General features: G+C 38.6%; 1 protein-coding gene across 4 annotated transcripts in view; it reads left to right on the top strand.

Moving 5' to 3' along the window:
* Window positions 1-24,825, top strand: part of DIAPH3 (diaphanous related formin 3) — a 205,633-nt gene that overhangs the window by 6,823 nt on the left and 173,985 nt on the right. For 3 of the 4 annotated variants that reach the window (XM_068182285.1, XM_068182284.1, XM_068182282.1), the window contains exons 2-4: window positions 4,791-4,823; window positions 17,141-17,314; window positions 20,804-20,908. In XM_068182285.1, coding sequence (XP_068038386.1) covers window positions 4,791-4,823; window positions 17,141-17,314; window positions 20,804-20,908 — 312 coding nt within the window. The remainder of the gene's footprint in view (window positions 1-4,790; window positions 4,824-17,140; window positions 17,315-20,803; window positions 20,909-24,825) is intronic. The other variant, XM_068182283.1, reaches the window with a different exon arrangement.

The following is a 24,825-nucleotide window of genomic DNA, read 5'->3' as shown; positions in this document are numbered from 1 at the left end:
CGTGGACTTGACTGGGGTAATTATATAGGCAATCCCTCAAGTTATTACATTCTATCTAGCAGATGAACTTCAAGTATGTACTGCTGATTGGATGCATCATCTTGTGTATTGATACCTGGGCAACAAAATAATGTTGCCCCATCACCCTCCCTGGTTCACCCCCTCCTCCCTTCCTTCCTTTTGATGCTGAGGCAATGAGATAATGCTTGAGCTATGCAAAAAGCTGTAGCTATGTGGAAACAAGTAGTTACTTTGTAATAGGGTATGTGAATGGAGCACTTTTTAGAAATCAGCAAATTTAGCAGAACAAGCTAATTGCAAAAAGCTAACCAGTGGCTGTTTCAGCGGACAAGCTTATAGAACATGCACAGAGACAGAGGTGAAAAGTTCATGCCCGAGGAAGGCTTCTCAGCCTTCATCCAAAACAACCACCAGGACGCTGATGACCACCTCGTGCAGAAACCGGACATGTGCTACAAGGGCTTTCATAATCATGTAATTAGAAAATATGTTACAATGTGAAGGTTAGGAAAGTATAATGTGCACATAAAGTAGAAAAAGTATAAAGGCTTGTACTGTGCAAAGAATGGAAGAGTGAGTCTGTGGTGGAGCTATGCCTGCTCTATAGGCCTTATGCTATGGAGTACTGTTTTCTTGCCTAGTTTTCAGACATCAGTATGACAATAAAATTCTTTACTATGAATGTATGTGAAGCCAAATAGTATTTGGCTTCCTTTAGCTGAGCGGTGTGAAAGTTCCATCACATGTGTCTTAATCATTTGTGACCTTTTCAAGAGACACAGTACTCTTCCTGTCTCGGGAGCAGTCATCTTGTTGCTGTGCTTGTGTTGTGAAACTCAGCCCTTGCATCCTCTTGTACCTTTCAGCTTCTGTTTAAGACTCTCACTATCCTTGGAGTTTTGCCAGCTCATCAAGAACACTGTACCACATGCTGCATGTATATGTATATCTTCTGTCTTATGACACTGGTTATTCAGCAGTATGCCTGAGGGACATAATCTTCCATAAGGGGTAATTCTATCAGATTGCTTGCTTTCTTCAAAAATGATACACCTGTGTATTTCTTTCTCATTGGACTTAGCGCTAAGTGAACTGCTTCTACTCAATTGCAAAACAAAATGACCTCTTCCTGCATGTCCTAGACTAAAAACTAAGGTACACTGAGGAGTGCAGTTTTAAAATTTAGTTTATAAAAGAGTTTTTATATCTGAAAACTAAGCAATGGTGTTTCTTCTGCTTTTCTAACTGTAGGTGCTACTGAGAAATCTTTCCTGAACTGTCCTAATTAACTCTAATCTCTTTGTGCTTTCGTATATCTCTGACTAGAAAACATGATATCAGCATACTTTAAATATTGATAATTTGTTTTTCAGTTTTACATATCTACTTTCTACATGATAAACAGACTAGAGGAATACTTGTACATAGCTCCTATGCTTTCAAATCAGTAATTTTGTTATTGTGGAGTTCATGGAAGACTCAGAATAGCATAGAAATATTTTCATCCATTGTGAAGCAGTATTCTTCTGTAAAACTATTTAATGTTTTTAGCAGTGACTGAATATTATAGGAATATTACTTAAGTCATATTTATTCACTTGTGGGCCTGTGTTTAAGGCAACCTGTTCACTTGAGCAGAATGTATCTTTTGTGAACTGATATATATGAGCCTGGAAATAGAAATATGTCCCTGTGGTAGTAAAGCACTCTAGCCTCTATCTGGTATTTACCTGACTCCTAGTCTAGTTATTTTTTCCCTTACTAGAAATGTGTTTGTTTCATTTGGCCTGTCAAGAATAAAAATATGCTCTTGTTCTTGAGTTGTAGCACTCTATATGCAATGCCATTAAAAGATCCAGTGTGGTAAGTTTGTTCGTTGTGGTTGTTGTTAAGACCACAGGTACTGTTCCACATCTCTGTATCCTTGAATGCTATAGAAGACCAGTGAAGCTGTCAACTGATTTTACTTTTGTTCTTCAGAAGAGAAAGACTTGGCGAGGGACAGGGGAAAAAGAGAACCCCAGTTCTATTTTAACCAACTCCTCTGACTGAGAAGCATTATAACATAAAGTTTACTAAGTAAGTCTTTAGAGATGTCTTACAGCAAATCATTCAGCCTTTTGAGTGCTGAAAGGACTGAACATTAGGTTGTAGTTTGCATGGAATTTCTTCTCCTTTATAAAGTCTCTAAATATGTCACCAGTGTTGATACTTGCTGCTGGTTAAGTAGAGTCTTACTTAAGAATCTGCTTTTAGCATTTTCCTTCAAACTAGATTCCACAACTTTTTATGAAAGAAATGCTGATATTATTTAGACTTCCGTAGTCTAGATATCCAGTAAGATGAAGACTTTGAGAGAAGGCTCATATCTGTATGTTGAGTTTGTTATACCATTATGGTGTCCTTAATTGGTTGTGTGATAGTCTTTTTTCACTAATTAGTCAGGTGACTTGGGTCAATGAGGTGTTCTGATATACAAAATAGGAAACTTTTCACTTGTTATCATAGTAAATTGCACTGCTGAATTTCATGACTTAAAAGAAAAATAAAATACTAGCTTGAACTATCTGACTAACTTCTGTCTTTTTCAAAGAACGAAACCTGAATCTGAAATTGCCTGGTTACCTGCATGATGGTGGTGTCTTGTTTGGAGCAATTACAAAACATCCAACATCTGTTCTTAAGTGGAAATGAACTTGATGTTCTTGCTTTCCTGCATTTTTTTTAGTGGAGTGTGCATGAATTTGACATGAATCTTGAATTTCTACTCAAAGAATAGAATGCAGGTGGTTTTCATTCTAAGCAGATTATGTAATGTCCTGCCATGTTAGAGCCAGCTCCATTATGGTATTTGTTCATTGCTTAAGACTTAGTGATTTAAGTCATCTGTATGAAAAGGGAATAAATTTTCATGTTCTTCTCTAGCTAGTTGCAATGTCAGACCATATGTTAGTGTTTTCTCTTGCAGTTTTGCTCACTTAAGAAGTATTGTACTAAACCTTTCTAAATGCAAAGTCATGAGCTTTTGTAAATGACACCAGTTAACACTTTTACTGTCTTTGTGGATATTTAGCAGAATGGGAAAAGCAAGTAATAAACTCCAGTTCTATAGCAGTGTGTGAGGCAAAAGTCTGATCTATCCCTGTGGCAGGAGAACACCAGTGAGAAGACTGGGATATAGATCTTCAGTCTCCTGGCCAGATTGGAACAGTTGTTGTTTTCATTTATTACAAATCCTCACCTATTAGAACATATAATGGAATTATCTAAAGGTTCAGTAGTGACCTAGAACCTTTTTTAACAATTTTTTTTTTTTTTTATAGAATGTAGTGTGTCACTGAATATTGTATTTCCTTGCACCTCATTTTTCTTCTATTTTTAACTTCATAACCATTCATCAGATACTTCCTCAGTTTCTTGACACTATTCACACTAGAGCTATTGTGTGATAATGTTTGACTTAACACAAATTGTTCTTTAATTCTGAGGGATGAGCCAGAGAAGATGTCAGATGCAATTGTCACAATCATAGAACCATTAAAGTTGGAAGCCTCTGAGATCATCATCATTAACCTAGCACCACCACTTTCACTGCCAAACCCAAGTGTTACTTCTCTCTGCATGCCATTTGAACACTTTCAGGGATGTTGATTCCACGCTTCCCTGGGTAGCCTGCTCCAATGCCTGGCTACCCTTTCAGTGAATAAATTTTTCATAATATCCAAGCCAACCTCCAGTGGTGCAACTTGAGGCCATTTCCTCTTGTCCTATTGCTTGTTAACTGGGAGAAGAGACTGACCCTCACCTTGCTATAACCTCCTTTCAGGTTGTAGAAAGTGATAGCCAGTTATTGTTGACTTGGTGAAGAGTTTCCAAATCTGGTTAATTAGGATATAGTTGTTGACAGTTGCTTTAGCTGTTGCCAAGCTGTGTACACTAGGGGAGTCTAAGAGAAGGGTAAGGGTCTATCTCACTAAGTATGTGACTTCACATTCTTGACATTTTCCTGCCAAGTCTGTTCTCAACCTCTTCATAAAAATGATACATGGGATCCCTGCAACACTGACTCATCAGTTGCCAATATTCTATGCTGCTCTTTGGTTTTGTGGAAGAGCTGTACATCTTGGCACTTGCTTTGTTTGTAAATTTGCAGTGGAGAGCAAGTGTTGGTTCAGAAACTGCTGTTTTGAGTGATCTATAGATTTTTTTGGGTGCTACTATTATTAAATGCTTAGTTCAGGTTCTGCTCACAGGTTCATGTTCTGCTTGCCACAGAGGCATTATCTGAGACTATTCAACAATGTGAGTAGTTTGAGCATTGCAGCTTGATGGATAGTTTTGAACTTTTGAGGAGCTCTGTGTTCTTCTATTGAGTTTGGAATCTCTGGATTATTTGTTGTTGGTGTCCCCACAGCCATCTTGAGAAGACACATGTCCAGTAGCTGAATTTTGAGCAGGTCATCTGTATATTTAGCTCTAAAGCATTATTTAGTTATGAAATATAATAAAACACAATTTATTTCAAGCTGTGCTTAGTTCATAGTCTTTTGATGTTCTGTTGGAGGATCAAATGGAAGATTTTTTAAATCTGTATAATTTGCTGTGCATTATAAACCAGCAAGGTACAACTTGCCAAGAACTTGGTTTATTTCAAGTGTCAGGATTCAACACTGTTTAACTTGCATGTTTTGAATAAAAGTAACTATAACTGAGCTTATTTTTTTTTACTGAACAATTTTGACATGACTGCTTTCCTGTTTGATTTACAGCACTTAAATATCAAGACACTGACAGATGATGTGGTAAGACAACTTAAGTTTTGCTTTGGCTGGGCTAAGCAAATAACCTTACTGCTAATGCAATAGAAATAACCTTACTAATACAAGAAACTATCTTATCTTTGAGGATAATTTAGTTAATTGGCAAAGTCTCAATGAACTGGTAATTATCTGTAACATAATCAGTATGAGTAGCAAAAATGTATGGACGGCTTTGAAGTATGCTCTAATCACATCTAAATGAGCTTGACACGGGTAATTGTGCCAATCTATATGCAGTATAGTTAAGATATCTGTGATTGCATGTTTAATACTGAAGTTATTTAGGCTGCGTGGCTAGCTTAAAATAACATGTTTAACAAAGTAACATTTGCTTGTGAAACTTATTAATGCTTGTTCAAACCACCATAAGTATATTCAGTGTCATGCTTAACACAGTGTTTCTCAAATTTGTTCAAGAAATGAGGTTCTGTATCTAACCACAAGCCAGATTATTTTCTTGCTCTTGAAGTTACCTATTTCACTGCCTATACTATTCTTTTGTGGGTAATAATATTTTTTCTTAAAATACATCGCGGCTTCTCGTTACTTTTCTCGGCCCTGGTCAGCTCTCGGGCGCCCGGCTTGGGCGTCTCAGCTTTTCGTCGGGGCTGGGGCTTGCCGCAGTTCCTGGGCGCTTTTGCTGCCGTGCTCCGGGGTGGGCTGTTGGCCGTGCTTCGCCGTCGGCGCGAGGGAAGAAACAAAGAGGCAGGGAATTTGTCCAAATCTGTCCGCATGGCGGCTGGATGCTTTATCGGCTGTGAGAGCTGCGGTGGAAAAGCAGCCCGCTCCCAACTTCACATGGACGCAAATGGCCTCGAGCATGCCGAGGAGTGGGATGAAATAGGGGTGGGACAGGGCAGACATGGAGCCCTCCCGCCCAATGGGTACGGACATCGTGGTGATGACGTGTACTACAGCGACCAATGGGAACACGGCAGGGGTGGACATGGGGCTTCGGGGTGAGTGGGACCGCGAGAATGGGGAGATGGGCACGGAAACTGCAGGAGTAGGGGAAAACCCGGGAGATGCACAAGGGTACAGACAGCTGGAAAACTAACAAAGAAAAAACCCATAATTTGAACCCAAACCCAGGATGCAACAATACATAATTTTACAAAGTCTTTGAATTTGCCTAGGAAGTAATGTTTTGTCATCAACTAAAGATCAGCTGTTACGACTTCACTGCTATACAGAATTCTTGCTGAAGTACTTCTGTGTATAGCTGGGGGCTGAAGTGCAGAGAGATTTATTTCTATCAGTCCTAGTTTGACTTAAATCATCTGTTTCTATTTCTTTAGCAGAATTTCATTAAATGGAAATTGTTATTAGGGAATTTGAGTCTGACTGGCTGCTAATACAAGTTTGGCTGGCTGATAATACAAGTTTGATTGTATAAACTTGTATATCTCGGAGAGCTAGGGAAATGCTATCAACTTTCTGAAAGCAAAATTATTTTTTGGTAACTAGAAAACAAGTTTTGATAGTGTCATGTAAGGATTATAGTTGGGATACATGAGATCTTGCTGTTTGTTTTTGTGAGGTGCCTTTTTTCCTGTTGAAGAGGCTAGCTTGCTGCCTTTTTGCACTTGTACTTTACAAAGCTTATTGGACTTGTCATGCCCCAAAAAATCAGCAGGTTTATTGTGGATTTTTGAGATAAGGACAAAAAGCCTGTCAGCTCTGTAGTAAGCAAACTTTTCCCCAACTCCTTAAATTTCTCAGAGCATGAAAAAGGCCCCTTCACAGAGTAATGAAACCTCATTTGCAGGGTAGTACCAAATTGTTCATATAAATATATATTTTTGAAAAGGGAAACGACAGCTATTTAGTAAAAGGCTAACAGTGAAATAAATCACAACACCACAACATTTGAGGACTTTTAAATTCATGTAAAGGGGGATATTCTGTTTACTTGCAACATCATCTTGGAATGAGGGTATGCTTTCAAATGGGCATTTTTTATTCCTCTATTTCAGTTTTCTGTTGGTTTACTCTTTCTGTGTCTGATTCTGGGACAAGGACAAAATTTGTAGTAAGAAAAGGTAAAGAAATTGAAGGTTTAAGATTACTTGATTTTGTAGCTCTCAATGAAATAATATATTTCATTTCTTCTCATGGGCAATCACTTGCATGTTAACTTACTGCTGCATTATGCTTTATGAAATATTTGTATTTCCCAAGCAATTTCTTACAAATACAGTTGTATGTTGGTGACCAGGAACTTCTTTTGTTTTTAAACTCAGGCATGTTAGCAGCATGTTGAGAATCTAAAATGCAGATTTAGATTCTAAATGCTTCTCAGTATCTAAATTAGATTATTTGTGAGATGCTGATGAATCGTCTACTTTTAGTGATAAATCCTCATTTTTAAGTTCAAACCTTGGTTTGAACATGTGCTTCTTTTAGCTTGATTGTTTGCTGTATGCAAAGATGGCATTTGCATTCTTGCTCCACAGAGGAGTGGAAAGTAGGTAGCTGAGATATCAAATTATCTCTCTCAAATGCTCCACATTCCAACAATCACAGAATCATCAATGTTTGAAGACACTTTTGTCACGATCCACTTGTGTGGGGTGTCGCGATGGTTCTTTTCACTGATCCCAAAAGTGCAAAAATGCAAACAACAAGGGACTATCAGTTAATTACAGCAAATGTACCTTTATTAAGGGCCAAAACCATAAAGCGATAGTGGGGATCAGAAAGGAGATAAAAGGATAGAGAGAGAGAGAGAAGAGGGGGATGGGAAAGCTACCAACACAGGCGAGATCCTCAGTGGTCCGGACGATGGGGATCCGTCTTGTCGTGTTGGGGAAGTCTTCGAAGTTCTGGTCAACTCAGGGGTTCAGTTATAGTCTACAGAGGAAAGGGGGGGGAACATGCAGGACAATGAGGGTCTATTGTAATTGCTGCGGGGGAACAGGTGAGTCCACTGAAACCACCAAGGCAGGATGAACACAATGAAGAATAAGTCCATTGGAATTACTGAAGAAGAACAGGTCATGTCATTAGTAGTTTCCCCACTCCCTGTGGTAGGGGTCTCAGTCCTTAGGAGGAGGGTTCTTGATCTCCGTCCGTCTGTCACAGTGGTAACAAGGCAGATGAGAGGTCTTCAGTGAGAGACCACTAGGGTCACCCCAAGAGTTCATTCGGCTTAAGAACGGAGATTTGAAGCAGGCCGTGCATCAGGCTGTCCCGTGCTGGGTCCATGCCAGGTCCTTGCCAACTCCTTGCCAAGTTTTTGTCAAGCCTTGTTCGGAGCAGCTAGCGTGACGGTTCAGTGGCTCCGCCTGCACTGTGTCCTGTTCTAAGCCGGAACTGTAGTGGGGGGAAGGAATTCTTTCTCGTGGCAATTGGAAGACAGAATGTGGGGGCTTCAGATGGCCTCTTACAACTTTCAAGATCATGTAGATCTACTGTCAACATTGCACCACCATAATCACCCCTAAACTATATCAAGTGCCACATCCAGATGCCTCATGAACACTTCCAGAGATGGTTACTCCATCATGCTCCTGGGCAACTCATTCCAATGCCTAACCACTCTTCCAGTAATTTTTTTTTTTTTTTCCTAACGTCCAATCTGAACCTCCCCAGGTACAACTTAAGGCCATTTCCTCTCATGCTTTCACTTGAGATGGCCGAAGAGGCCACCTCCCACCTTGCTAAAACCTTCTTTCAGGTATTTGTAGAGAGCAGTTGGATCCCCCTTGGGCCTCTTCTACTCCAGCATAAACATCCCCAGCTTCCTGAGCTGCTCCTCATAGGACTTGCTTTCTAGACCCTTCTTTCACCAGCTGCATTACCCTTCTCTGGACACACTCCAGCACCTCAATGCCTTTTTTGTAGTGAATGGCCCAAAACTGAACATAGAATTTGAAGTGAAGCCTCACCAGAGCATCACCAGTGGGTTGGTCACTGCCCTGGTCCTGCTGGCCACACTATTTCTGATACAGGCCAAGATGCCATTGGCCTTCTTGGCCACCTGGGCACAGCTGGTTCATGTTCAGCTACTGTCAAACAGCACCTCCAGGTCCTTTTCTGCTCAGCCATGTTCCAGCCACTCTGACCTCAGCCTATAGCTCTGCAAGGGGTTTTGTGTGGCCCAGATTCAGGATCTGGCACTTGGATTTTTTGAACATCAGGCTGCTGTCCTCAGTCCATTGATCCAGCCTGTCCAGATTCCTCTGCAGAGCCTTCCTGCCCTACAACAGATCAGCACTTGTTACCCAATGTGGTGTCATCTGCACATTGAGAGAGTACTTAACCCCTTAGTCCAGATCACTGATGAAGATATTAAGAAGGACTGGCCCCAATACTGAGCCTTGGGGAGCCCCAGTTGTGACCAGGTACCAGCTTGATGTAGCACCATTCAGTACCACTCCCTGGATTCAGCCATCCAAGCAGTTTTTCACCCAGCAAAGAATGCTCCTTTCCAAGCCATGAGCAGCCACTTTCTCCATGAGAATGCTGTGGGAAATGGTGTGAAATGCCTTAGTGACGTCTAGGGAGGCACCATCCACAGCCTTTCTCTTATCCACTGAGTAGGTCAAATGCTCATAGAAGGAGATCAGGTTGGTCAAGCAGGACCTACCTTTCCCAAACCTATGTTGCCTGGGCCTGATATCCTGATTGTCCTGTACATTCTGTGTACTGACACTCAGGATGATGTGTTCCAAGACTTCCCCTGGTACATAGGTTAGTTTGACAGGCCTGTGATTTCTTGGATCATCTTTCTAATTCTTCTTTTAGGTGGGCCTTATATTTGCTAATTTCCAGTCAACTGGAACTTCTCCAGATAATCAGGAATGCTGGTAAATGTTTGCAAGTGAATTGGTAAGCTCTTTTACCAGCTCCCTCATTATTCTCTGCTACATCCCATCCAGGCCCATAGACTTGTGGGTGTTTAACTTGCATAGCAGATTACTAGTTATTTCCTCCTGGATTATGGGGGCTTCACTTTGCTTCCCATCCCTAACTTTCATCTCTGGGAGTTGGGTTTCCTGAGCACAACTGGTTTTGGTATTAAAGACTGAGGTAAAGAAGGCATTAAATACCACAGCCTTTTTGTCATCCTTAGACACTACACTACACTCTGCAAGCATCAAAGGATAGAGACTCCCCATAGCGGTACGTTGCTGGCAATGTATTCATTGAAACTTTTGTTGTCTGTAACAATGGTGACCAGATTCCTCTTTGGCTTTGACTATTCTACTTTTTCTTCTTACATAACCTTACAACATCCCAAGTTGTCTGACCCTCCTTCCAGAAGTGATACACTTTTTTTCTTTTCTTTTTTTTTTTCCTATTTTCTTTTCTTTTTTTCTCTCCCCTGAGCCCTGAGTTTCAGCCTAATGTTCTCTATTTAGCCAGGCTGGTCTTTTTTCTCCACTGGGTTTTGTTATGGCATATGGGACAGCCTGATTCTGTATCTTTAAAAATTTCCATATTAAAGTATGTTCAGTCTTCCTGGACTTCTTTACCCTTCGGAACTGATTCCCAAGGGACTTTGTCAGTCCATGTGCTAAAAATGCCTGCCTGCCTGCTAAAAGTCTGCCTGCCAGAAGCCCAGAGTGGCAGTTCTGCTGGTGCCCATCCTTACTTTATTCAGAATTGAGAACTTTAACAGTTTTGTTCTTCCAGTGCCCAAAATGGCCACCATGCACACCATATCACCCACTAGTCCTTCTCTGCTCACAAACAACAGATGTATTGGGACAGTTCCCTTGGTAGGTTGAGACCTACCTGCACCCCGAGCAGGGACCTACCTGTCTCTTATGTCCCCTCCTATATGTATATATATAATTTTCAGTATATAGAGAAATAAGATTCAGAGTGAAATATTGTCTACACATTTAGGATGTGATTGTGCACAGGTCTAAATTCTATACATTTTAGATTGGTAAAATAATCTCTGAGACTGAGTTTATTAGGAATAAGAAGTAATTTTATCAAAGGGATTCTTCTGTGTATCTTGGTTTATGCAAGTCTTGCTCTTCCTAAAAGCTCTACTGCTAGCAGTGGAATTTCTCACATACTAAGAAGTTAATCTTGTAGAGCAATTCGACAGTCAAAGAAAGAATATACTTTTTTAATCTTCTGGAGCTTCAAGGAGGAAAAATATGTTAAGAGGTCTTTGGCTCAGAGTCATTGGAAGTAACTTCTTTGATCTTTTGAGAAGTATTTCTGCTGGTAAGTGGGTTGCTTTAAGTTCTGAAGATACTGAAATGAATTGTTGCAACCCAGTTCATCGTGTCGGTTCCCTATCCAGTAGGAATAATAATTATTTCAAGTGAAGACACAGGATTTGTTCCACTTTGTATTCTTTTGTTCCTTCCTATGTTGTTAATGTTTCCCTAAGCCTTTGTCATCTGTCAGCATCAGGGTTTTACAGCAGACTTTCAAGACTGAGCTGTTGGCTTCTGTGACTAAAATGACTGGCAAAATGTCTGGGAGACTGAGTTATTCTGTAGTGCTTGAGCAGATTTTTTAGATGTGAAAATGTGTTTACTGAGTATATAAATAGCAGGCAGTCAAAAACGTGAACTTGAAAATAAAGGGTGGCAGTACTTTTTGTCCTACATATCTATATGTAGGCAGAGTGAGAAGAACACCCGGAAAAAGAGCAAAAACTATAAGCAATACTCTTGACTTTATGCTTTCACTCAGGAAAGGAATATTTTATACCTGTATATATTTCATATCAGAATTCTGCTAAAAGACTGCTTAGTGATCACCATCAGTGTTATGATGGCCTGTTTATTTATTTATTTATTTATTTATTTATTTGTGTGAATGTGTGTGTCTCTTCATGAGAATGGGAGTGAAAGAAAGAAGGTTGTTCAGTACTTCTAGTAATGTATTTTATGTTAAACCATAATAATTCTGTAATGCTCTGTTTTCATGATGAGTTATCAGAAGTTGTTTCCTCAGGAAGACAACCTATGGGGAAGGTACCTTTGTCAGGGACCAAAGAGGGGTCTATGGCCTGACGTATTTGGCCTGTGATTGTGCATGTCAACGAGATAATGTAGAAGAAGAATTTATTGTTAGTTGGTAGGACTGACCTTCAGAAATGAAACTATGTGTCAATGGAATTCATCCTTTGAAAGGGGAATGATAAAGCTGTTGTTGGCAAGGAGGTGTGATCATGAGCTGTTGTGACTTCATCTCATGCACTGGCCCCATGTGAGATGATGTTGAAACTGGCCACTCCTGAGGGGGAGATATAAGGGTGGAGGAGAGAGGATGACATGATGCACACCGTTTTCATCAGGGGATGCCCTGATGCCTCTCCCACTTGGGAGTTGTGCTCTCTCTCCTTCTCCTGCTCGGCAACTTTTCCAACATCCAGGGGTTGGTATGTATTTATTGCTAACATGACTAATAAAATTGGCTTTCCTTGCTACTCTGACTCTTGAGTCTTGAGTTTTTTGTGTACAGGCATCCTCCTGAACCCATAACAATACCTTCCTGCATCTTTTTTCCCTCCCACTTTCATTCATTCTCTTCCAGACTGATTACAGTAGCCTTTGAGAATTTTAAAGATTTTGAATAACCTTTGAATACCCTTGAAACCAACCTGATCCTTTTTCTTGGAGCCAGCATGTTACGGCGTATGGTTCAGGTCTTGTTTAAGATCAGACTCTTAAATAAGAACATCACCCAGACATATGCCCAAAAGCTGGATAGTTTGGAGTGGAGGAATGTGTGGAACTGTATGGGTTAGTGTCTAGGGCAGTGGTCTGTGTTTGCACTTTACCCCTAGCAAGTGCAAAATCCAGAAAAACTAGTAAATGTTTTTCTGTGCTGCCACCCTGGCAACCCAGTAGGACCTAAACCACTAAAATGTGTTGGGGCCTGGCCCAGGCCTACTGATCCATGCCCAGCACTGTCCAGTGCCCTCAGGAGGGAAAGAAGGTCTCTGAATCTGACAGTGAGACACCAGGCCCTGCAGCTGCGCCAGCCACCGTGACAGAGACTGTGGTTAGTTCAAGCCTGATGACAAACAGTGCCACTGAAGCAGAGAAAAAACATGTGCTGGTGTCACTTTCCCCTGTACACAAGCAGAAGAAATGTATATGAAAGTAGCCCTTCAAAAAAGATGTAGCAAAAGCAGTCAAGGAGAACAAGGAAGGTGGAGAGGGTGAAGGAGCAGGGCCATCACAAGGGCCATTTTCAGTGCTTTTACTAATGCCATCCCTTACAGTGATAATGAATGATTTTTTTTTTACATGAATGTGCTGGATTTCATTTTTGAGAAATTTCTTAATATAGGAATAGGTGATTTGATGTGTTAATTAAGGGAGAGATGAGGGAGGCAGGGTGGCAGTGAAGTAACACCTTTTATTCCTGTATGCATGGCAGCTCTGTTAGTAGGTGATGTCTTGATAAGCTGTACTGCCAAAATTATTCTAGCAGTAACTAATCCATTGATTCCTGCATTATTGTGTGTAAGTTCAATATATGCTCTTTTGTTATGGAGAATGGTATAAGAAGTCATCACTAAGATCAAAATCAGAGCACAAAAATATTTACTTTCTAGGGACCTGATTAGAAAGTGTGATGAGTCAGAAAGTTTGTATTGTGGATCTCTGTGTAACTTTGATTTTTCAGGGCCATGGTGTGGGCATAAAATCACTTTCTTATTTCATGGGCTCTCAGTGGAATAATAGTCAGCCTATGAAATAAGCCAATAAAACCTTGCCCGTCTTCCTTGATGGTGGCTTAATTTTGACTCATATAGATATTTTTCTTACTGTCCTAGAGCACTGTTCCTGCATGCATCTATATGTATCCATTGATAAAATAAATACCAAAAAAATAGAAAAGATGCAAGGTCAAACCTGCTTTAAACTCTAATGAAACTGTATCAAAGATAAGCTTAGCTATAGCCTGTTGGTTAGCCTGATTTAAAATGTTTTGGTGTAACATGGAAGATTATTGAACTTTTTTTGCCATTTCCTCCTCTATGCACTTGGATCGCCAGCAGCATCAGTGGTAGATTTCATTACACCCAAGCAATGAAATTTCTATTCTTTCTGTATAGCGCTTTCTGTGGACCATGAAATTATTTGCCTGTATGGAATACTGAGAAGTATTAACTTTTCTGAAGCACTATCAATGTATAATTCAAAAGGGAAGTATATGTAGAATATCCACACTCTACTGCTGTGCAAATCTTGTGAATTCCCTTTTATTAATGTATGGGAATCTTCTTTTTAGACTGCATTGTTTTAAATTATTTAAAGTAATTTAAAGTTTGGCACATGTTTAAATGTCTTTATAATCCTATTATCTCAATTTGTCTTAAATGTTCTGTCTGATCAAATATATTCCAAGGTGTGCTTTCCTCCTCTAGGATGAGTGGTATAGGATTTGGTGAATATGGGTGTTGTAGGTTGGGTTGGTTTAGTTAGGGATTTTAATAAATGTTAGTTAGGTTGGTTCTCTGTACCCCTATTTTCCCTCACAATGGTTTGCTCCAAGCTGTCTACCACGGGAGCTCTTACATGTCAATCTTGTAGCCACTCCCTGATTCTTCTTAAAAGTTCTGTATCAATCACCCCACCTTTGCAATGTTATTTGTCCCAGAACACTGTACCCACCTCTGTTATGTTCCCATAGGTTGTTATGTTCTGTGTCACTCCCCTGTTGTCTGTCCCTATTGGGCAAGGGGGTTTTCCACCCCTGTCCGCCCGCACCCTATTTAACCTAATGCTGTCTTTGTCCCGGTGCCATTTTTGCTTTGCACCACGCTGGGAATGGCTGCTCTGACCACCGCTGCGGCCACGCGGGAAATAAAAGTCCTCAGGCTCACAAGCAAAGTGTGCCTCTCTTGTCCCTTTGTTTCCTCTCAGTGTGAAGCTACCAAAGCTGCGTACCCACGCTGGGACACTCCGCAACCCTGGAGTGCCCGTCCATGCAGCAGCTACGGTCTCTGCAAGGGCAGCTCTAGCCGAGCTTTCCAGCTGCATGAAGCTGTAGCGGGTAAAAGCCGTGAGTGGCGCCCAACATATGGGGAATATGAATGTTACAGCGTGATGTATAATGATGCAAAACATTTACTATACATTCAAGAGAAACTTAAATCCAAAACATAAACTAAAAATGGGAACAAGTGAAATATCTCTTTTCAAGGAGGAATAGGCTCTTCTCCCTGAATAAGGGCTCTCTGTTTCTAGCGAACCTCTGGGATTGCCTGGGCTATTTCATGGTAGTTCTGCCTGGACAGGACTTCTGTTGCTGCTGCTGTGTGGAGCAGGAGAAGGAAGAGGAGACACTTGGGGAGCACAGACTGTAAAGAAGGGACTGAGATTTTTCAGGAGATACTGGAAAAGAAATTTAGGGCACAGCTGTCTTAAACCAAATTTGTTCTCTGTTCACTGATTCATAGGCTGAAATCCATTATTTCAGCCAAAGTGTCTTCCTTCTACACCTGTTTCAAGTCTGTATGTGAACCGTCTGTCTGTAAATACAATGGCTTGTGTCTTAGGTTATGCACTTTATAGTGAAGATGTCGGGGTATGGAGAAGCAACTGTCTAACTCATTTTTTGAAGCAGGCATGTTGCTTTCATCAGTACTCTGTGAAAGACATTGCTGGAAAAGAAAAGTCTCATATAATAGGATTTTTTTACAATTCCAGTCTAGTCACTTCGGTTTGAGGTCTGGCTTCATCCCCCCATGCTTACCATAGACTTCTGATTTTAAAAGCGGGAAGGGAAATTGCTTTCTAGTCAAGATGTAAGATGGTTTTTGCTACTGATGACTATTACTTCACTTGCAGTGATGTTACCCTCCCTTTTGCTTTTGTTGCATTCTTTGTCTTTCTGGGTCTTACCTATGTAATTATTCCTGTAGAGTATGCTCTTGCTCATTGCCTGCTGGTTTGATGTGACACAGAAGAACCCCATCATCCATGCTGAGCTCTTTTGTGTTTATGCTATATTAATTTTCTGCTTTTGCATATTCTGCAACCATCTGTGAGTAGCTTACAATCTATTTCTATGTTCCAAAAACTGTTTATTTTCAATTTTGAACTGGAAGAATTAAAGTCTTTATATTTTTCCTCTAAATCTCTCTTCATGGATGTCTGATAGTCAATTCTTGCTCTGATTAGAGTGGAACACTTGTACCCAATTTTTGCTACTGATTTTCTTTGCTCTCTCCGATCTTAATTCCACAGATGCTATAATAATTTTATTTGTCATTTAGTTTGGTATCTGATGTACTTATCTCAAGATACTTATCTTAAAGCTATATTGAAGCCTCAGAATATTTTTGCATAGCATTCCAAGACAGAAGTCTGTTGATAAGGTTGAAATCTTGTCCAAAATCTCTTATGCATCAAATGTTTCTGTAACTGTCTTTTGTGTTGACAAATGTGATGTTGCTGTTCATATCTGTTCAAAAGGGTGTTACAAATATGATGATGTAGCGCATCTCATTATGTGTCCACTGCTTTTGCCTTCTGTTGGTCTTTGCCCACGTACCTTAAAACACACAAGCTCTAGCATAGAAAATGTATTAAGTCTCACTTAGTAACTCTTGATCAAGAAGTTGGTAAATATCTAACCAGTTAAAAATCCCACAACCCACACCACTTTTCTAAGAAAGGTTTTGGCTCTTGGAAGGGTTAATAAAGCCAGAGCAATTGACGTGTGCTGGGGATTAGTCATAAGGATCATTCATGAAATCATAAACGTACTCTACAAAGCTTTAATAGAGGAGTCAATGGTTTCTCCAAAATCAGTTTCTAAATAATTGGAGCAAAGGCACTAAATTTTGTATTACATGATGCAAAAAGAAATAGAAATAGAAAGAAAATAAATAGAACTGTGTCTTAGTTAGGCTTACTTGTCTTCTAATAAAAAGTAGTTTCTTTGCATGCCTATATATTCTGTAGCCACGTTAGGAGTACAGGTGTTTCTGGGTAACAAAAACCCCTTTAAAACTATGCTTTTGGTAAATAAGCCTGCTTTCTCATATTCTACATGTAACGCTTGGAAAGAATTCTTCATAAATTGGTTTTGTAGATATCTATTCCTCCAAACTTTCTGTAAAATTCTGATGTTCTGCATGATTTCTTTCTAATGTAATGGGATTCTGGTCGGTTAACTCCAGTGCTAGGCAACTGACTATCATATGTATCTTTAGGAAAAGCCTTTAGAATGAGGTAGTTAAATAACAGGTAAGCTACCGCATCAAAATAAGGATGTTCAACTTCCAAGAACACCCATCTTAATTAGGGTTACACAGAATGGAAGCAGTATTTGATATGTTGTACCATTTGTGTTTTCAGTTGGATAGATTTGCCAGTATAAGAATTCCAAGAAGTAAAAAAGAAAGACCTCCTCTGCCACATATGAAACAGTCGCATTCTACAGATTGGTCATCCACACCCATGGACCCGGAGGATTTTGCTACAAAACCATTGTCGGAAAGAGAAATCATAGCACTGTTTGAAAAAATGATGGTAAGAGTCTTAAACTTCCTTTTAGTTAAAGAAAGACAGCATGGCCAAATGATAGATGGAACAGGTATTCTTCTGTGCATGTGTTCTAATCTTTACCTGAATTATTAATATAATTGTTGTGAGTTGTAATTGTGTGCTTATTATGGTGTTTCTCAGGAAATAAAGTATTGGAATTATTTTTGCAAATTTTTGTTCCAAGTATATTTAAAACAGAAATTAGAAGTGAGATTATGCAACACGTTTTGAGGAGGAAGAAGAAATGGGGGATCCTTCTTCCTTTTAAGATGATCTGAAACTTTCACAAAGAGATTTTATGCCTTCAAATGTCACAGCCACATTTAGTTCTCAATTTATATGCCATGTCACTCTTACACAAAAAGAGAGAATTGCCTCCAAAGCAGCATTTGTCTGCAAATTTGCTTCTTTCCTTAGTTGTCATTGTTAGTGCACTACAAAAGAGCAGTCACAAAGATCATGTGGTATTGGTAGCACCTCAGTTGGTTGAGCTTTTTGTCGTGATGATGACATTTTGGGCAATTGAAACTAAACAGGGAAGGGCCATGAGAAAAGAGTGACTGAAATCTGATGAGCACAAGAGAACACTAACAAGGAGAATGATGCCTGGATTATTATTTCTTTCTCTGCCTCACAGCAAGTAACAAGTAACTCTTGAAATACAAAGGGAATACCAGGGACTGGCATGTGGAGAAAATGCAATGTGCAGTGAGAGAAGTACCTTCGTGGAATTTGTACTTCCTGCTACTCAGTGATGATAGTTTAGTTTTGAAGAAGCTTTTGTAGAACTCTTGAGAACTATAACTCAAGGGTTTTCATGGTTAAGCTGGTGAGGGAAAGGAATAATTAACTGTTCCCAACTTTTGCATTTGTACTTGTTGCCAAATGGTTCATTTTTCTTTGATGTCTTCTCTTAAAAAATTCACTGTAACTGATAATTGTTCAAGTGTTAGGAAATGGGAGAGTTCTTTTTAAAAAACTTGAAAATGTGCATGCTTCCACACACCTCTTGCATTTAGATTGTATTTCTCTACCATCCTATGGACATTCTGGTATAGGGTAGTCTGTGATATTATACTATGCCATAAATAAATGGAAACTTTCCATAAATACTCAGAAACCTACTACTGCGTGTCTAGATAAATATAGATGCTTATATCCATGGATCCTTAAATAATTAATTACAAATTTAAAATTACTTTGCAAAATATGTTAAAGTACTGATGACATCTGGATAATTTGAATGCCTTCCTAGTTTCATTGAATAGCAAAGCACTTAAATTTGTATTAAGCTACTTTATCAGTGTTGTTTTATCTATAACATGCACTACAGAAAGGATTTTTCAGATTATCCACATTTGAATGGGCTGGAATAAAGCTAGTTTAGTCACAGTAGATTACATAGCTAATTATATATTGTAGCCTCTAGTTTGGTGTTCTGATCAAATTAAGTGATTTGGAGGGGTGGATTGGTGAACAATTTGAACAATTTGTTGTAGCCAGGCTTTTAGAACTAATTTTGTATGAAAAAAATACTCAATGTGTTAGTATTGAAGGGAGAAATTTTTAAATTCTTAGGGTTTACTGAATGTCTTACCTCATACTTGGGGTTTTCCTGGATGCATAGGGCTTCCTTCTCCGAGTATTTTATGCAGTGGCGTCTTGTGTGGTTTTCATGGCAAAAATTATGAAAGAGCTCATAAGACCAGATGGTTAAAGATAATAATTAACTGTAATTTACCTCCTTTAATTTCTGGTAGTGCTATTAGGAAAATATCCATGTGAAATGATGTATTCTTCTTTTCCAAAGAGGTATTGCTTACCTGTAGAATATATTTCAGTTATTTAAGAAATAAAGGATGGAGATGAAGTATTTTATTAACTAAGCGATATCTGTTATGCCCCTTGTATCACTCTAGTCTGTATAAATTAATTGTCTAAATGATGTTTCGTTTGTTAAAAACAAGAACAAAGAAATGACTTTTTACTGCACACACAGACGGAATTATCTCCTATAAATTAACCTGCTGTTATATCTAGGCTTATAGAATACAGTTTATGTTGATAGGTTTCTTAATTCTTGGGGGTTGTGTTTAGAAGTTAGATACTTTTATTTAAGTTTAGAAGCTACTTTTCAGAATACAAGAAAGAGCAAGTCTGAAAGAAACTACTTTAAATAGAAGAATGAACTTTGCAATAGCTACATGATTACGTGAAAAGGGTTTTTTTTAGTTCAAGTTAAGTTCAAAATTAACCCTATCCCAGCTGAAACCAGGACAGAGGTCAAGCATTTTCTGCAATAACTTCTCAAAGCTTGGATTTATACAAAAGTGTAAATGTTTCTAGGAACTGTGCTTCATTCTCTTCTACTCAGCATGAAAGGTATTGAAAGATGAGGAAACTTAAGTTTTGGTGTAGTACAAATTCTAAGCATTGTCTGTGCTGTTTTTCTATGATTTCTGACTAGGTGAAATAACTTTTATATCAAGATGGTTACTCACTGATTTTGTAGCATTGCTCCTGCCAAATCTGGTGAGGATTCACCTCATGAGTCTGAGCTGAAAATAACTGCAGTAATTCTTGCTAAGCTTGAGTAATGCACATAGTAAAGCACATACTGTGTGTGCTTTATATGTGTGTGCCAAAATTGTTAATTGTTCCTGAAAACTTTTTTTAAATTTTTTTTTCTATTTTCCCTTTTATTCATTAACTTACACTATGTTGAGAAATGCCGTTTCTCACAGATATGCAACTGATTACAATGATCAGAGCATTTCTGGGCTGGAGCAGTAGAACTCCATGTGTCAGAAATGCTAGTGCCATTCTGAAGCGTCACTTGTGTGGTTTTCAGTGTAGGTCTCTCTCTGCTCTTTTTGACCTCTGGATTTATGTTGGGGTGAATGAATTATGATGGGGTTTTGATAATGATTGAATATTTTGATTTAATCCTTAGGAAATTTGGCCTTTCTTATTGCAAAGGTGATTATGCATTTGTGAACTAGTTTCAGCGCAAACCACATTCTGCTGCCAAGATGAAGCATTTGGGAATAGAGGAAGAGAATTACGGAATAAATTAAAAATTAGAATTGAAATTAAAAATATGTAAAATACTGGTTTGAGTACATTTTAAATGTTTTGAGAAGTATTAAATAATGCTCTTCTGTAGTTTGGTGCATGCGTGTGTGGAACTGTAGGTCTTTCCTAAGAAGAGAGTGTAATAAAAATGGTTGTGATGCACTTGTTAATCCTAGCATAGTTGACTGTTTTTGGTTTCTTTCAGTCTGAGTTCAGAGGGAATATGGATAAGGATTTTTATGGTTTTGATTAACGTCTTATGAAAAGTTGTTTGTATAACAGCTTTCAGTTGTATGAGTTTGTATTTTTGTGTCTTTATTTATTTAAGTCAGTCTCTTACATTAAAATCATTCTGTTGATTTAAGACTGTTTTTTCTTTTTTTTCCTATTCCATTCTAGGAAGATATGAATTTAAATGAAGACAAGAAGATGCCATTGAGAGAAAAGGATTTTAATACCAAAAAAGAAATGGTGATGCAATATATTAGCACTGCTTCCAAGTCTGTAAGTAAATTACTAAAAGGTTACGTTATTTCCTGTTGGTCAGAAAAAGTGATGGATGCATTCCTTTGACTAACTTCTGTTTCTCATAGTGCCCTTTAAAAATGTTTGTGTCTGTCTTACTATTTTACAAGTTACAGTGGCAGATAGTCACTTGTACTTGAAATGTGTCTTCTATACAGAAGCCAGCATTTCTTTTTGTAAAGGTATGACTAAGAGTAGAGATGGAAAGATTCTGCAAAAACTTCTTGCAAAAGTTTGGTGTTAACCTTTTTCTTTTCTAGCATTCTTTAAAAATAATTCCTCAACTGATGAGTCTTTTTCATGCCTGACTTAAAATAGAGTTCATATTTGATGCTATGTAATAGCTGATAATGAAAATGTTGTGCACAAAATCAATTATTGGTTGTTCTAAAGCAGTGCAAGGAGCTGTATATAAGGGCCAAATTAAGGATTCAATTGGCATAAGAAAATCTGCTTAGTTTTTGTAGAATGGGAACTGACTCCTGCACTAAATGCTGCATAGCTAATCCTGTCCTCGGATATTCTGATTGTTTTAGAATTCATATGTTTGAATTTTCAGCTCTTACTGGTGTATGTAACTAGAGATATCAGTAAAATTTGCCTGGATGTAGTTATAACTAAATACTGAGAAATTAAAACATTTAAATATAGTAATTTAAGCAAGATATTTATCTTACTGTCTGCTTTACATGATGTATATTGTTAGTGTTAAGCTCTAGCACTTTTAGTAAGGTAGGTATGCCTAGTGCAGGACTTAACTGCCTGGACATTACTTTATTTAAGATGAGTTTATCAAAGCTACTAGTCTTGTTTATAGCTTAACAGTTCCTTAATTCCAGAAGATTAGGTCTAGCTTGTTTTTCTATTTTAGAGATATTGCATGGGAAATCAAGAAACTTCAGACTAGTAGATCTTACAACATTCTTGAAATTTATCTACCCAAAATAGTATGTGAGGGTTTATATATCATGGCACCCCTAGCCTCTATATGTATTTTAAGACCTCAGTTGTTTGATCTAAAAAATAATGTGATAATAGAACATGACTGGCTGTGCAGAGTTGCTGCATTCACATCTGTTGCTGAACACATAACATGCTGATAGTGGTGATGCTAAGGCTTTCTTTGTCAAGAGAAAGGTTTTCATGTCTTTGCTTCTTGGCCACAGAGTACATCTCATTGGTCCTTCTTTCTGAGTGCCATTCACAATTCTCCTTTTTTCTTTGGATGTCGTCACACGTGAGATTTGGCAATGGAGCTTCTTGCACTTTGCCCAAAGGAGCTGTATAAGGTGCTTTGTTGAAGAGGACAGGTCTGTTTCCTCCCCCAGGGCAGTGATTTGTTACCACAAACTGTTGTCATGTGTGTTTTCCTAAGGCCACCAACAGCATTTTCTGCTTTCTTCTCCCTTCCTCTGCTGCTAGCTGACGTATTCCTCTTTCTGTTGTGGGAGATGACTGAAGACCAATCCATGCAGGGAAACTTGTCTTTCCTGAACTCTCTTTCTGCTGTTGTATCTTTACTGGAAGTGACATTCACCTGTTGTGTACTGGGAGAGGCTGTTTCAGTGAGGCACGGATTCAGTACTTTGATCCAGTTGTGCTGCACATGATTTTAGATTAGTGCTAGAGCTATTGGGATGGGAAATTCCTTCCCTTGCCATTGAAAACTCTTTGTTCTGGACATGCTCTTTCATTCCTCGAGTTAGCTGGACTGAGTGCCTTCTGAGTCTAGAGAGAATAGTGCACTGCATCCCAAGAGTACTTGGCTAACTTTTTGTGTACCTTGACTTCGTGAAAGTGTCATACTTTTTTGGAACAGTTGAAATGCCATGTAGGTCCTGACTATTGTGTGCAACTAATCCCATCTCGGGCCTCTCCTTCTGTAAGTGATACTGCAGCTACTTCTTTTGATAGTTCATACTTCTTTTCATACTTCTTTAACTTTAAGGAGATGAGTACTAAGATATTTTGCCTTGGGAAAGATATCCTCATTCACAAATGTTATGCAGAGTAGTGAGCATGTTTCATTTAAAGCAATTATCATTTTAGGAAATATTAAAATAGTTATTAAAGAAGAACAGAGATGCACCTCTAATGAATCAATGAAAATTAAACAGCCTCCAGTGATCAAAGTGGGCTCTACTGTAATCAAAGCTTTACCATTGACCTCAGTGTCAGGGTTTCTCTTTCTCAGAAGTACACAACTCCTTTCCAATAATCACAAAACACACCTCTTTGCATAGTAATACTTGCAGAAAAGAAAAGTTTTGAAAATAAAATTCCATGTTATGAGGTTAATACTTAAGTGGAAATAAAAGTAGCATTGCTATCATGTTACTCAACCACAGGTTTTGCTGTTTTATATGTTGAAAACACACAAACTGGGTTTTTAAAGCAAATTTTCTTCTCAATATTTTGTTTTTGTTGTTCACATTATGCTCTTGTGATATTTTAACTAGATTAATTAGTGCTGACTTCATGATGCATCTGCTCACAGACCAGTTGTTCTTCAGTTGAGCAATTAAATTTCTAGAGGCACTGATGCCTCAAGATATTTCCTGTTTCTCAGTAAACTTGAACATTTTGAATTTAAACAGCTTTTCTCATGCTGAAATATAGCTAATATAATCTGTTTCACAATTGATACCAAATGCAGCTCTCATTTTATTTAAGCACCGGCAGATGTATCAAATTCTTATTATGTTGCAGAACTTCAGCACAACTGAATAAGTGATACTTAGCACTGTGGTAGGTTGTACAGACATTAACAGTTTTCTGATTCTTTTGCATAGGGTAATGTTCCAGTAGGGAACTGATTTTGAAATGGGATGACTGGTTACTCTCTGGATGTTGATGTGAGTCTCCACTGCGTGTGGCACTGTTTTCAGTCGGGTCACATGAGGCTTTCTGAAATGTTTTTCTAGTGGATTCTTCTAGTATGACTGGGCTCCTGTCCCATGTGACCTTTGCACTGCACACACTTGCTACTGATTATATTAAATTCCCTCCAAAATATCTTCTAACCATCTTAACTGTATGTCCTGTCCATATGGCTGTCCTATATGACTGTGCATCAAAAAAAAAATTACTGACAACTTATAAGTATTTTGGTTCCATCAGTTTTGTCAGTTTTACAGCAGGAACTGCTGGGAGAAGTCACTGGAAATGACAGATTCTCCACACAGGATATTAAATCCTTATGCTTAGGCATACAAGTAGTGCTTATCAAGTAGTGTATGCACATCAGGAGCTGCCAGCAGAATTTCTGAGACTTCTTGAAATTTCCAACTCTTGTAACATGTAGTTAAATACTTTGTCATTAAGGCTTGGTCATTTTGTCTCAAGTTAGTCTGTTATCTTATCTATGCAGAATCCAGCTGGAAAGATCCATGAAAGAAAACTGAAAATACTGAGTTTTCATTTTGTTTGTGGGAACATTTATTGTTCCTGATTTTTTAAAGTTTTCTCTGGGTTTCCTAGATCTGTCTTCCAGAGTCTCACCTCAACCCTTATCCTTTGCAGTACATCTCATCCAATTTTTTTTTTTTGTGGAGCATAGTTATTGGAAATTACCCTCATACTTAAGCAAGTAGGTATATCCATCAATTCAGAAGAATGTTTGGAATGACATTCCATGTATTATACATGATGTTTCAAAATATAACATGAGATGCTATATTTTGGGATGATTCCTGGCAGCAGGTGGGTTTTTTTTGTTTGGGTTTTTTTTTTTTTTTTTTTGGTGTCTGGAGCATCTGTTATCAAGTCTGAGGAAATGTAGTTGGAGTGGAGACTGTTATAGCCCCCAATGTTCTGTTGTCACAGAGGCATGGAATAGAATTAGATGAGACCCTGGAGATAGTCACAACCAATTTCTTATCTATTCCAATTTAATA

Source organism: Anomalospiza imberbis, chromosome 2 (assembly GCF_031753505.1).
Source record: "Anomalospiza imberbis isolate Cuckoo-Finch-1a 21T00152 chromosome 2, ASM3175350v1, whole genome shotgun sequence".
NCBI classification, from domain to species: Eukaryota; Metazoa; Chordata; class Aves; order Passeriformes; family Viduidae; genus Anomalospiza; species Anomalospiza imberbis.
The sequence above is the reverse complement of the archived record's forward strand: the minus strand, read 5'-3'. Positions and strand labels throughout refer to the sequence as shown.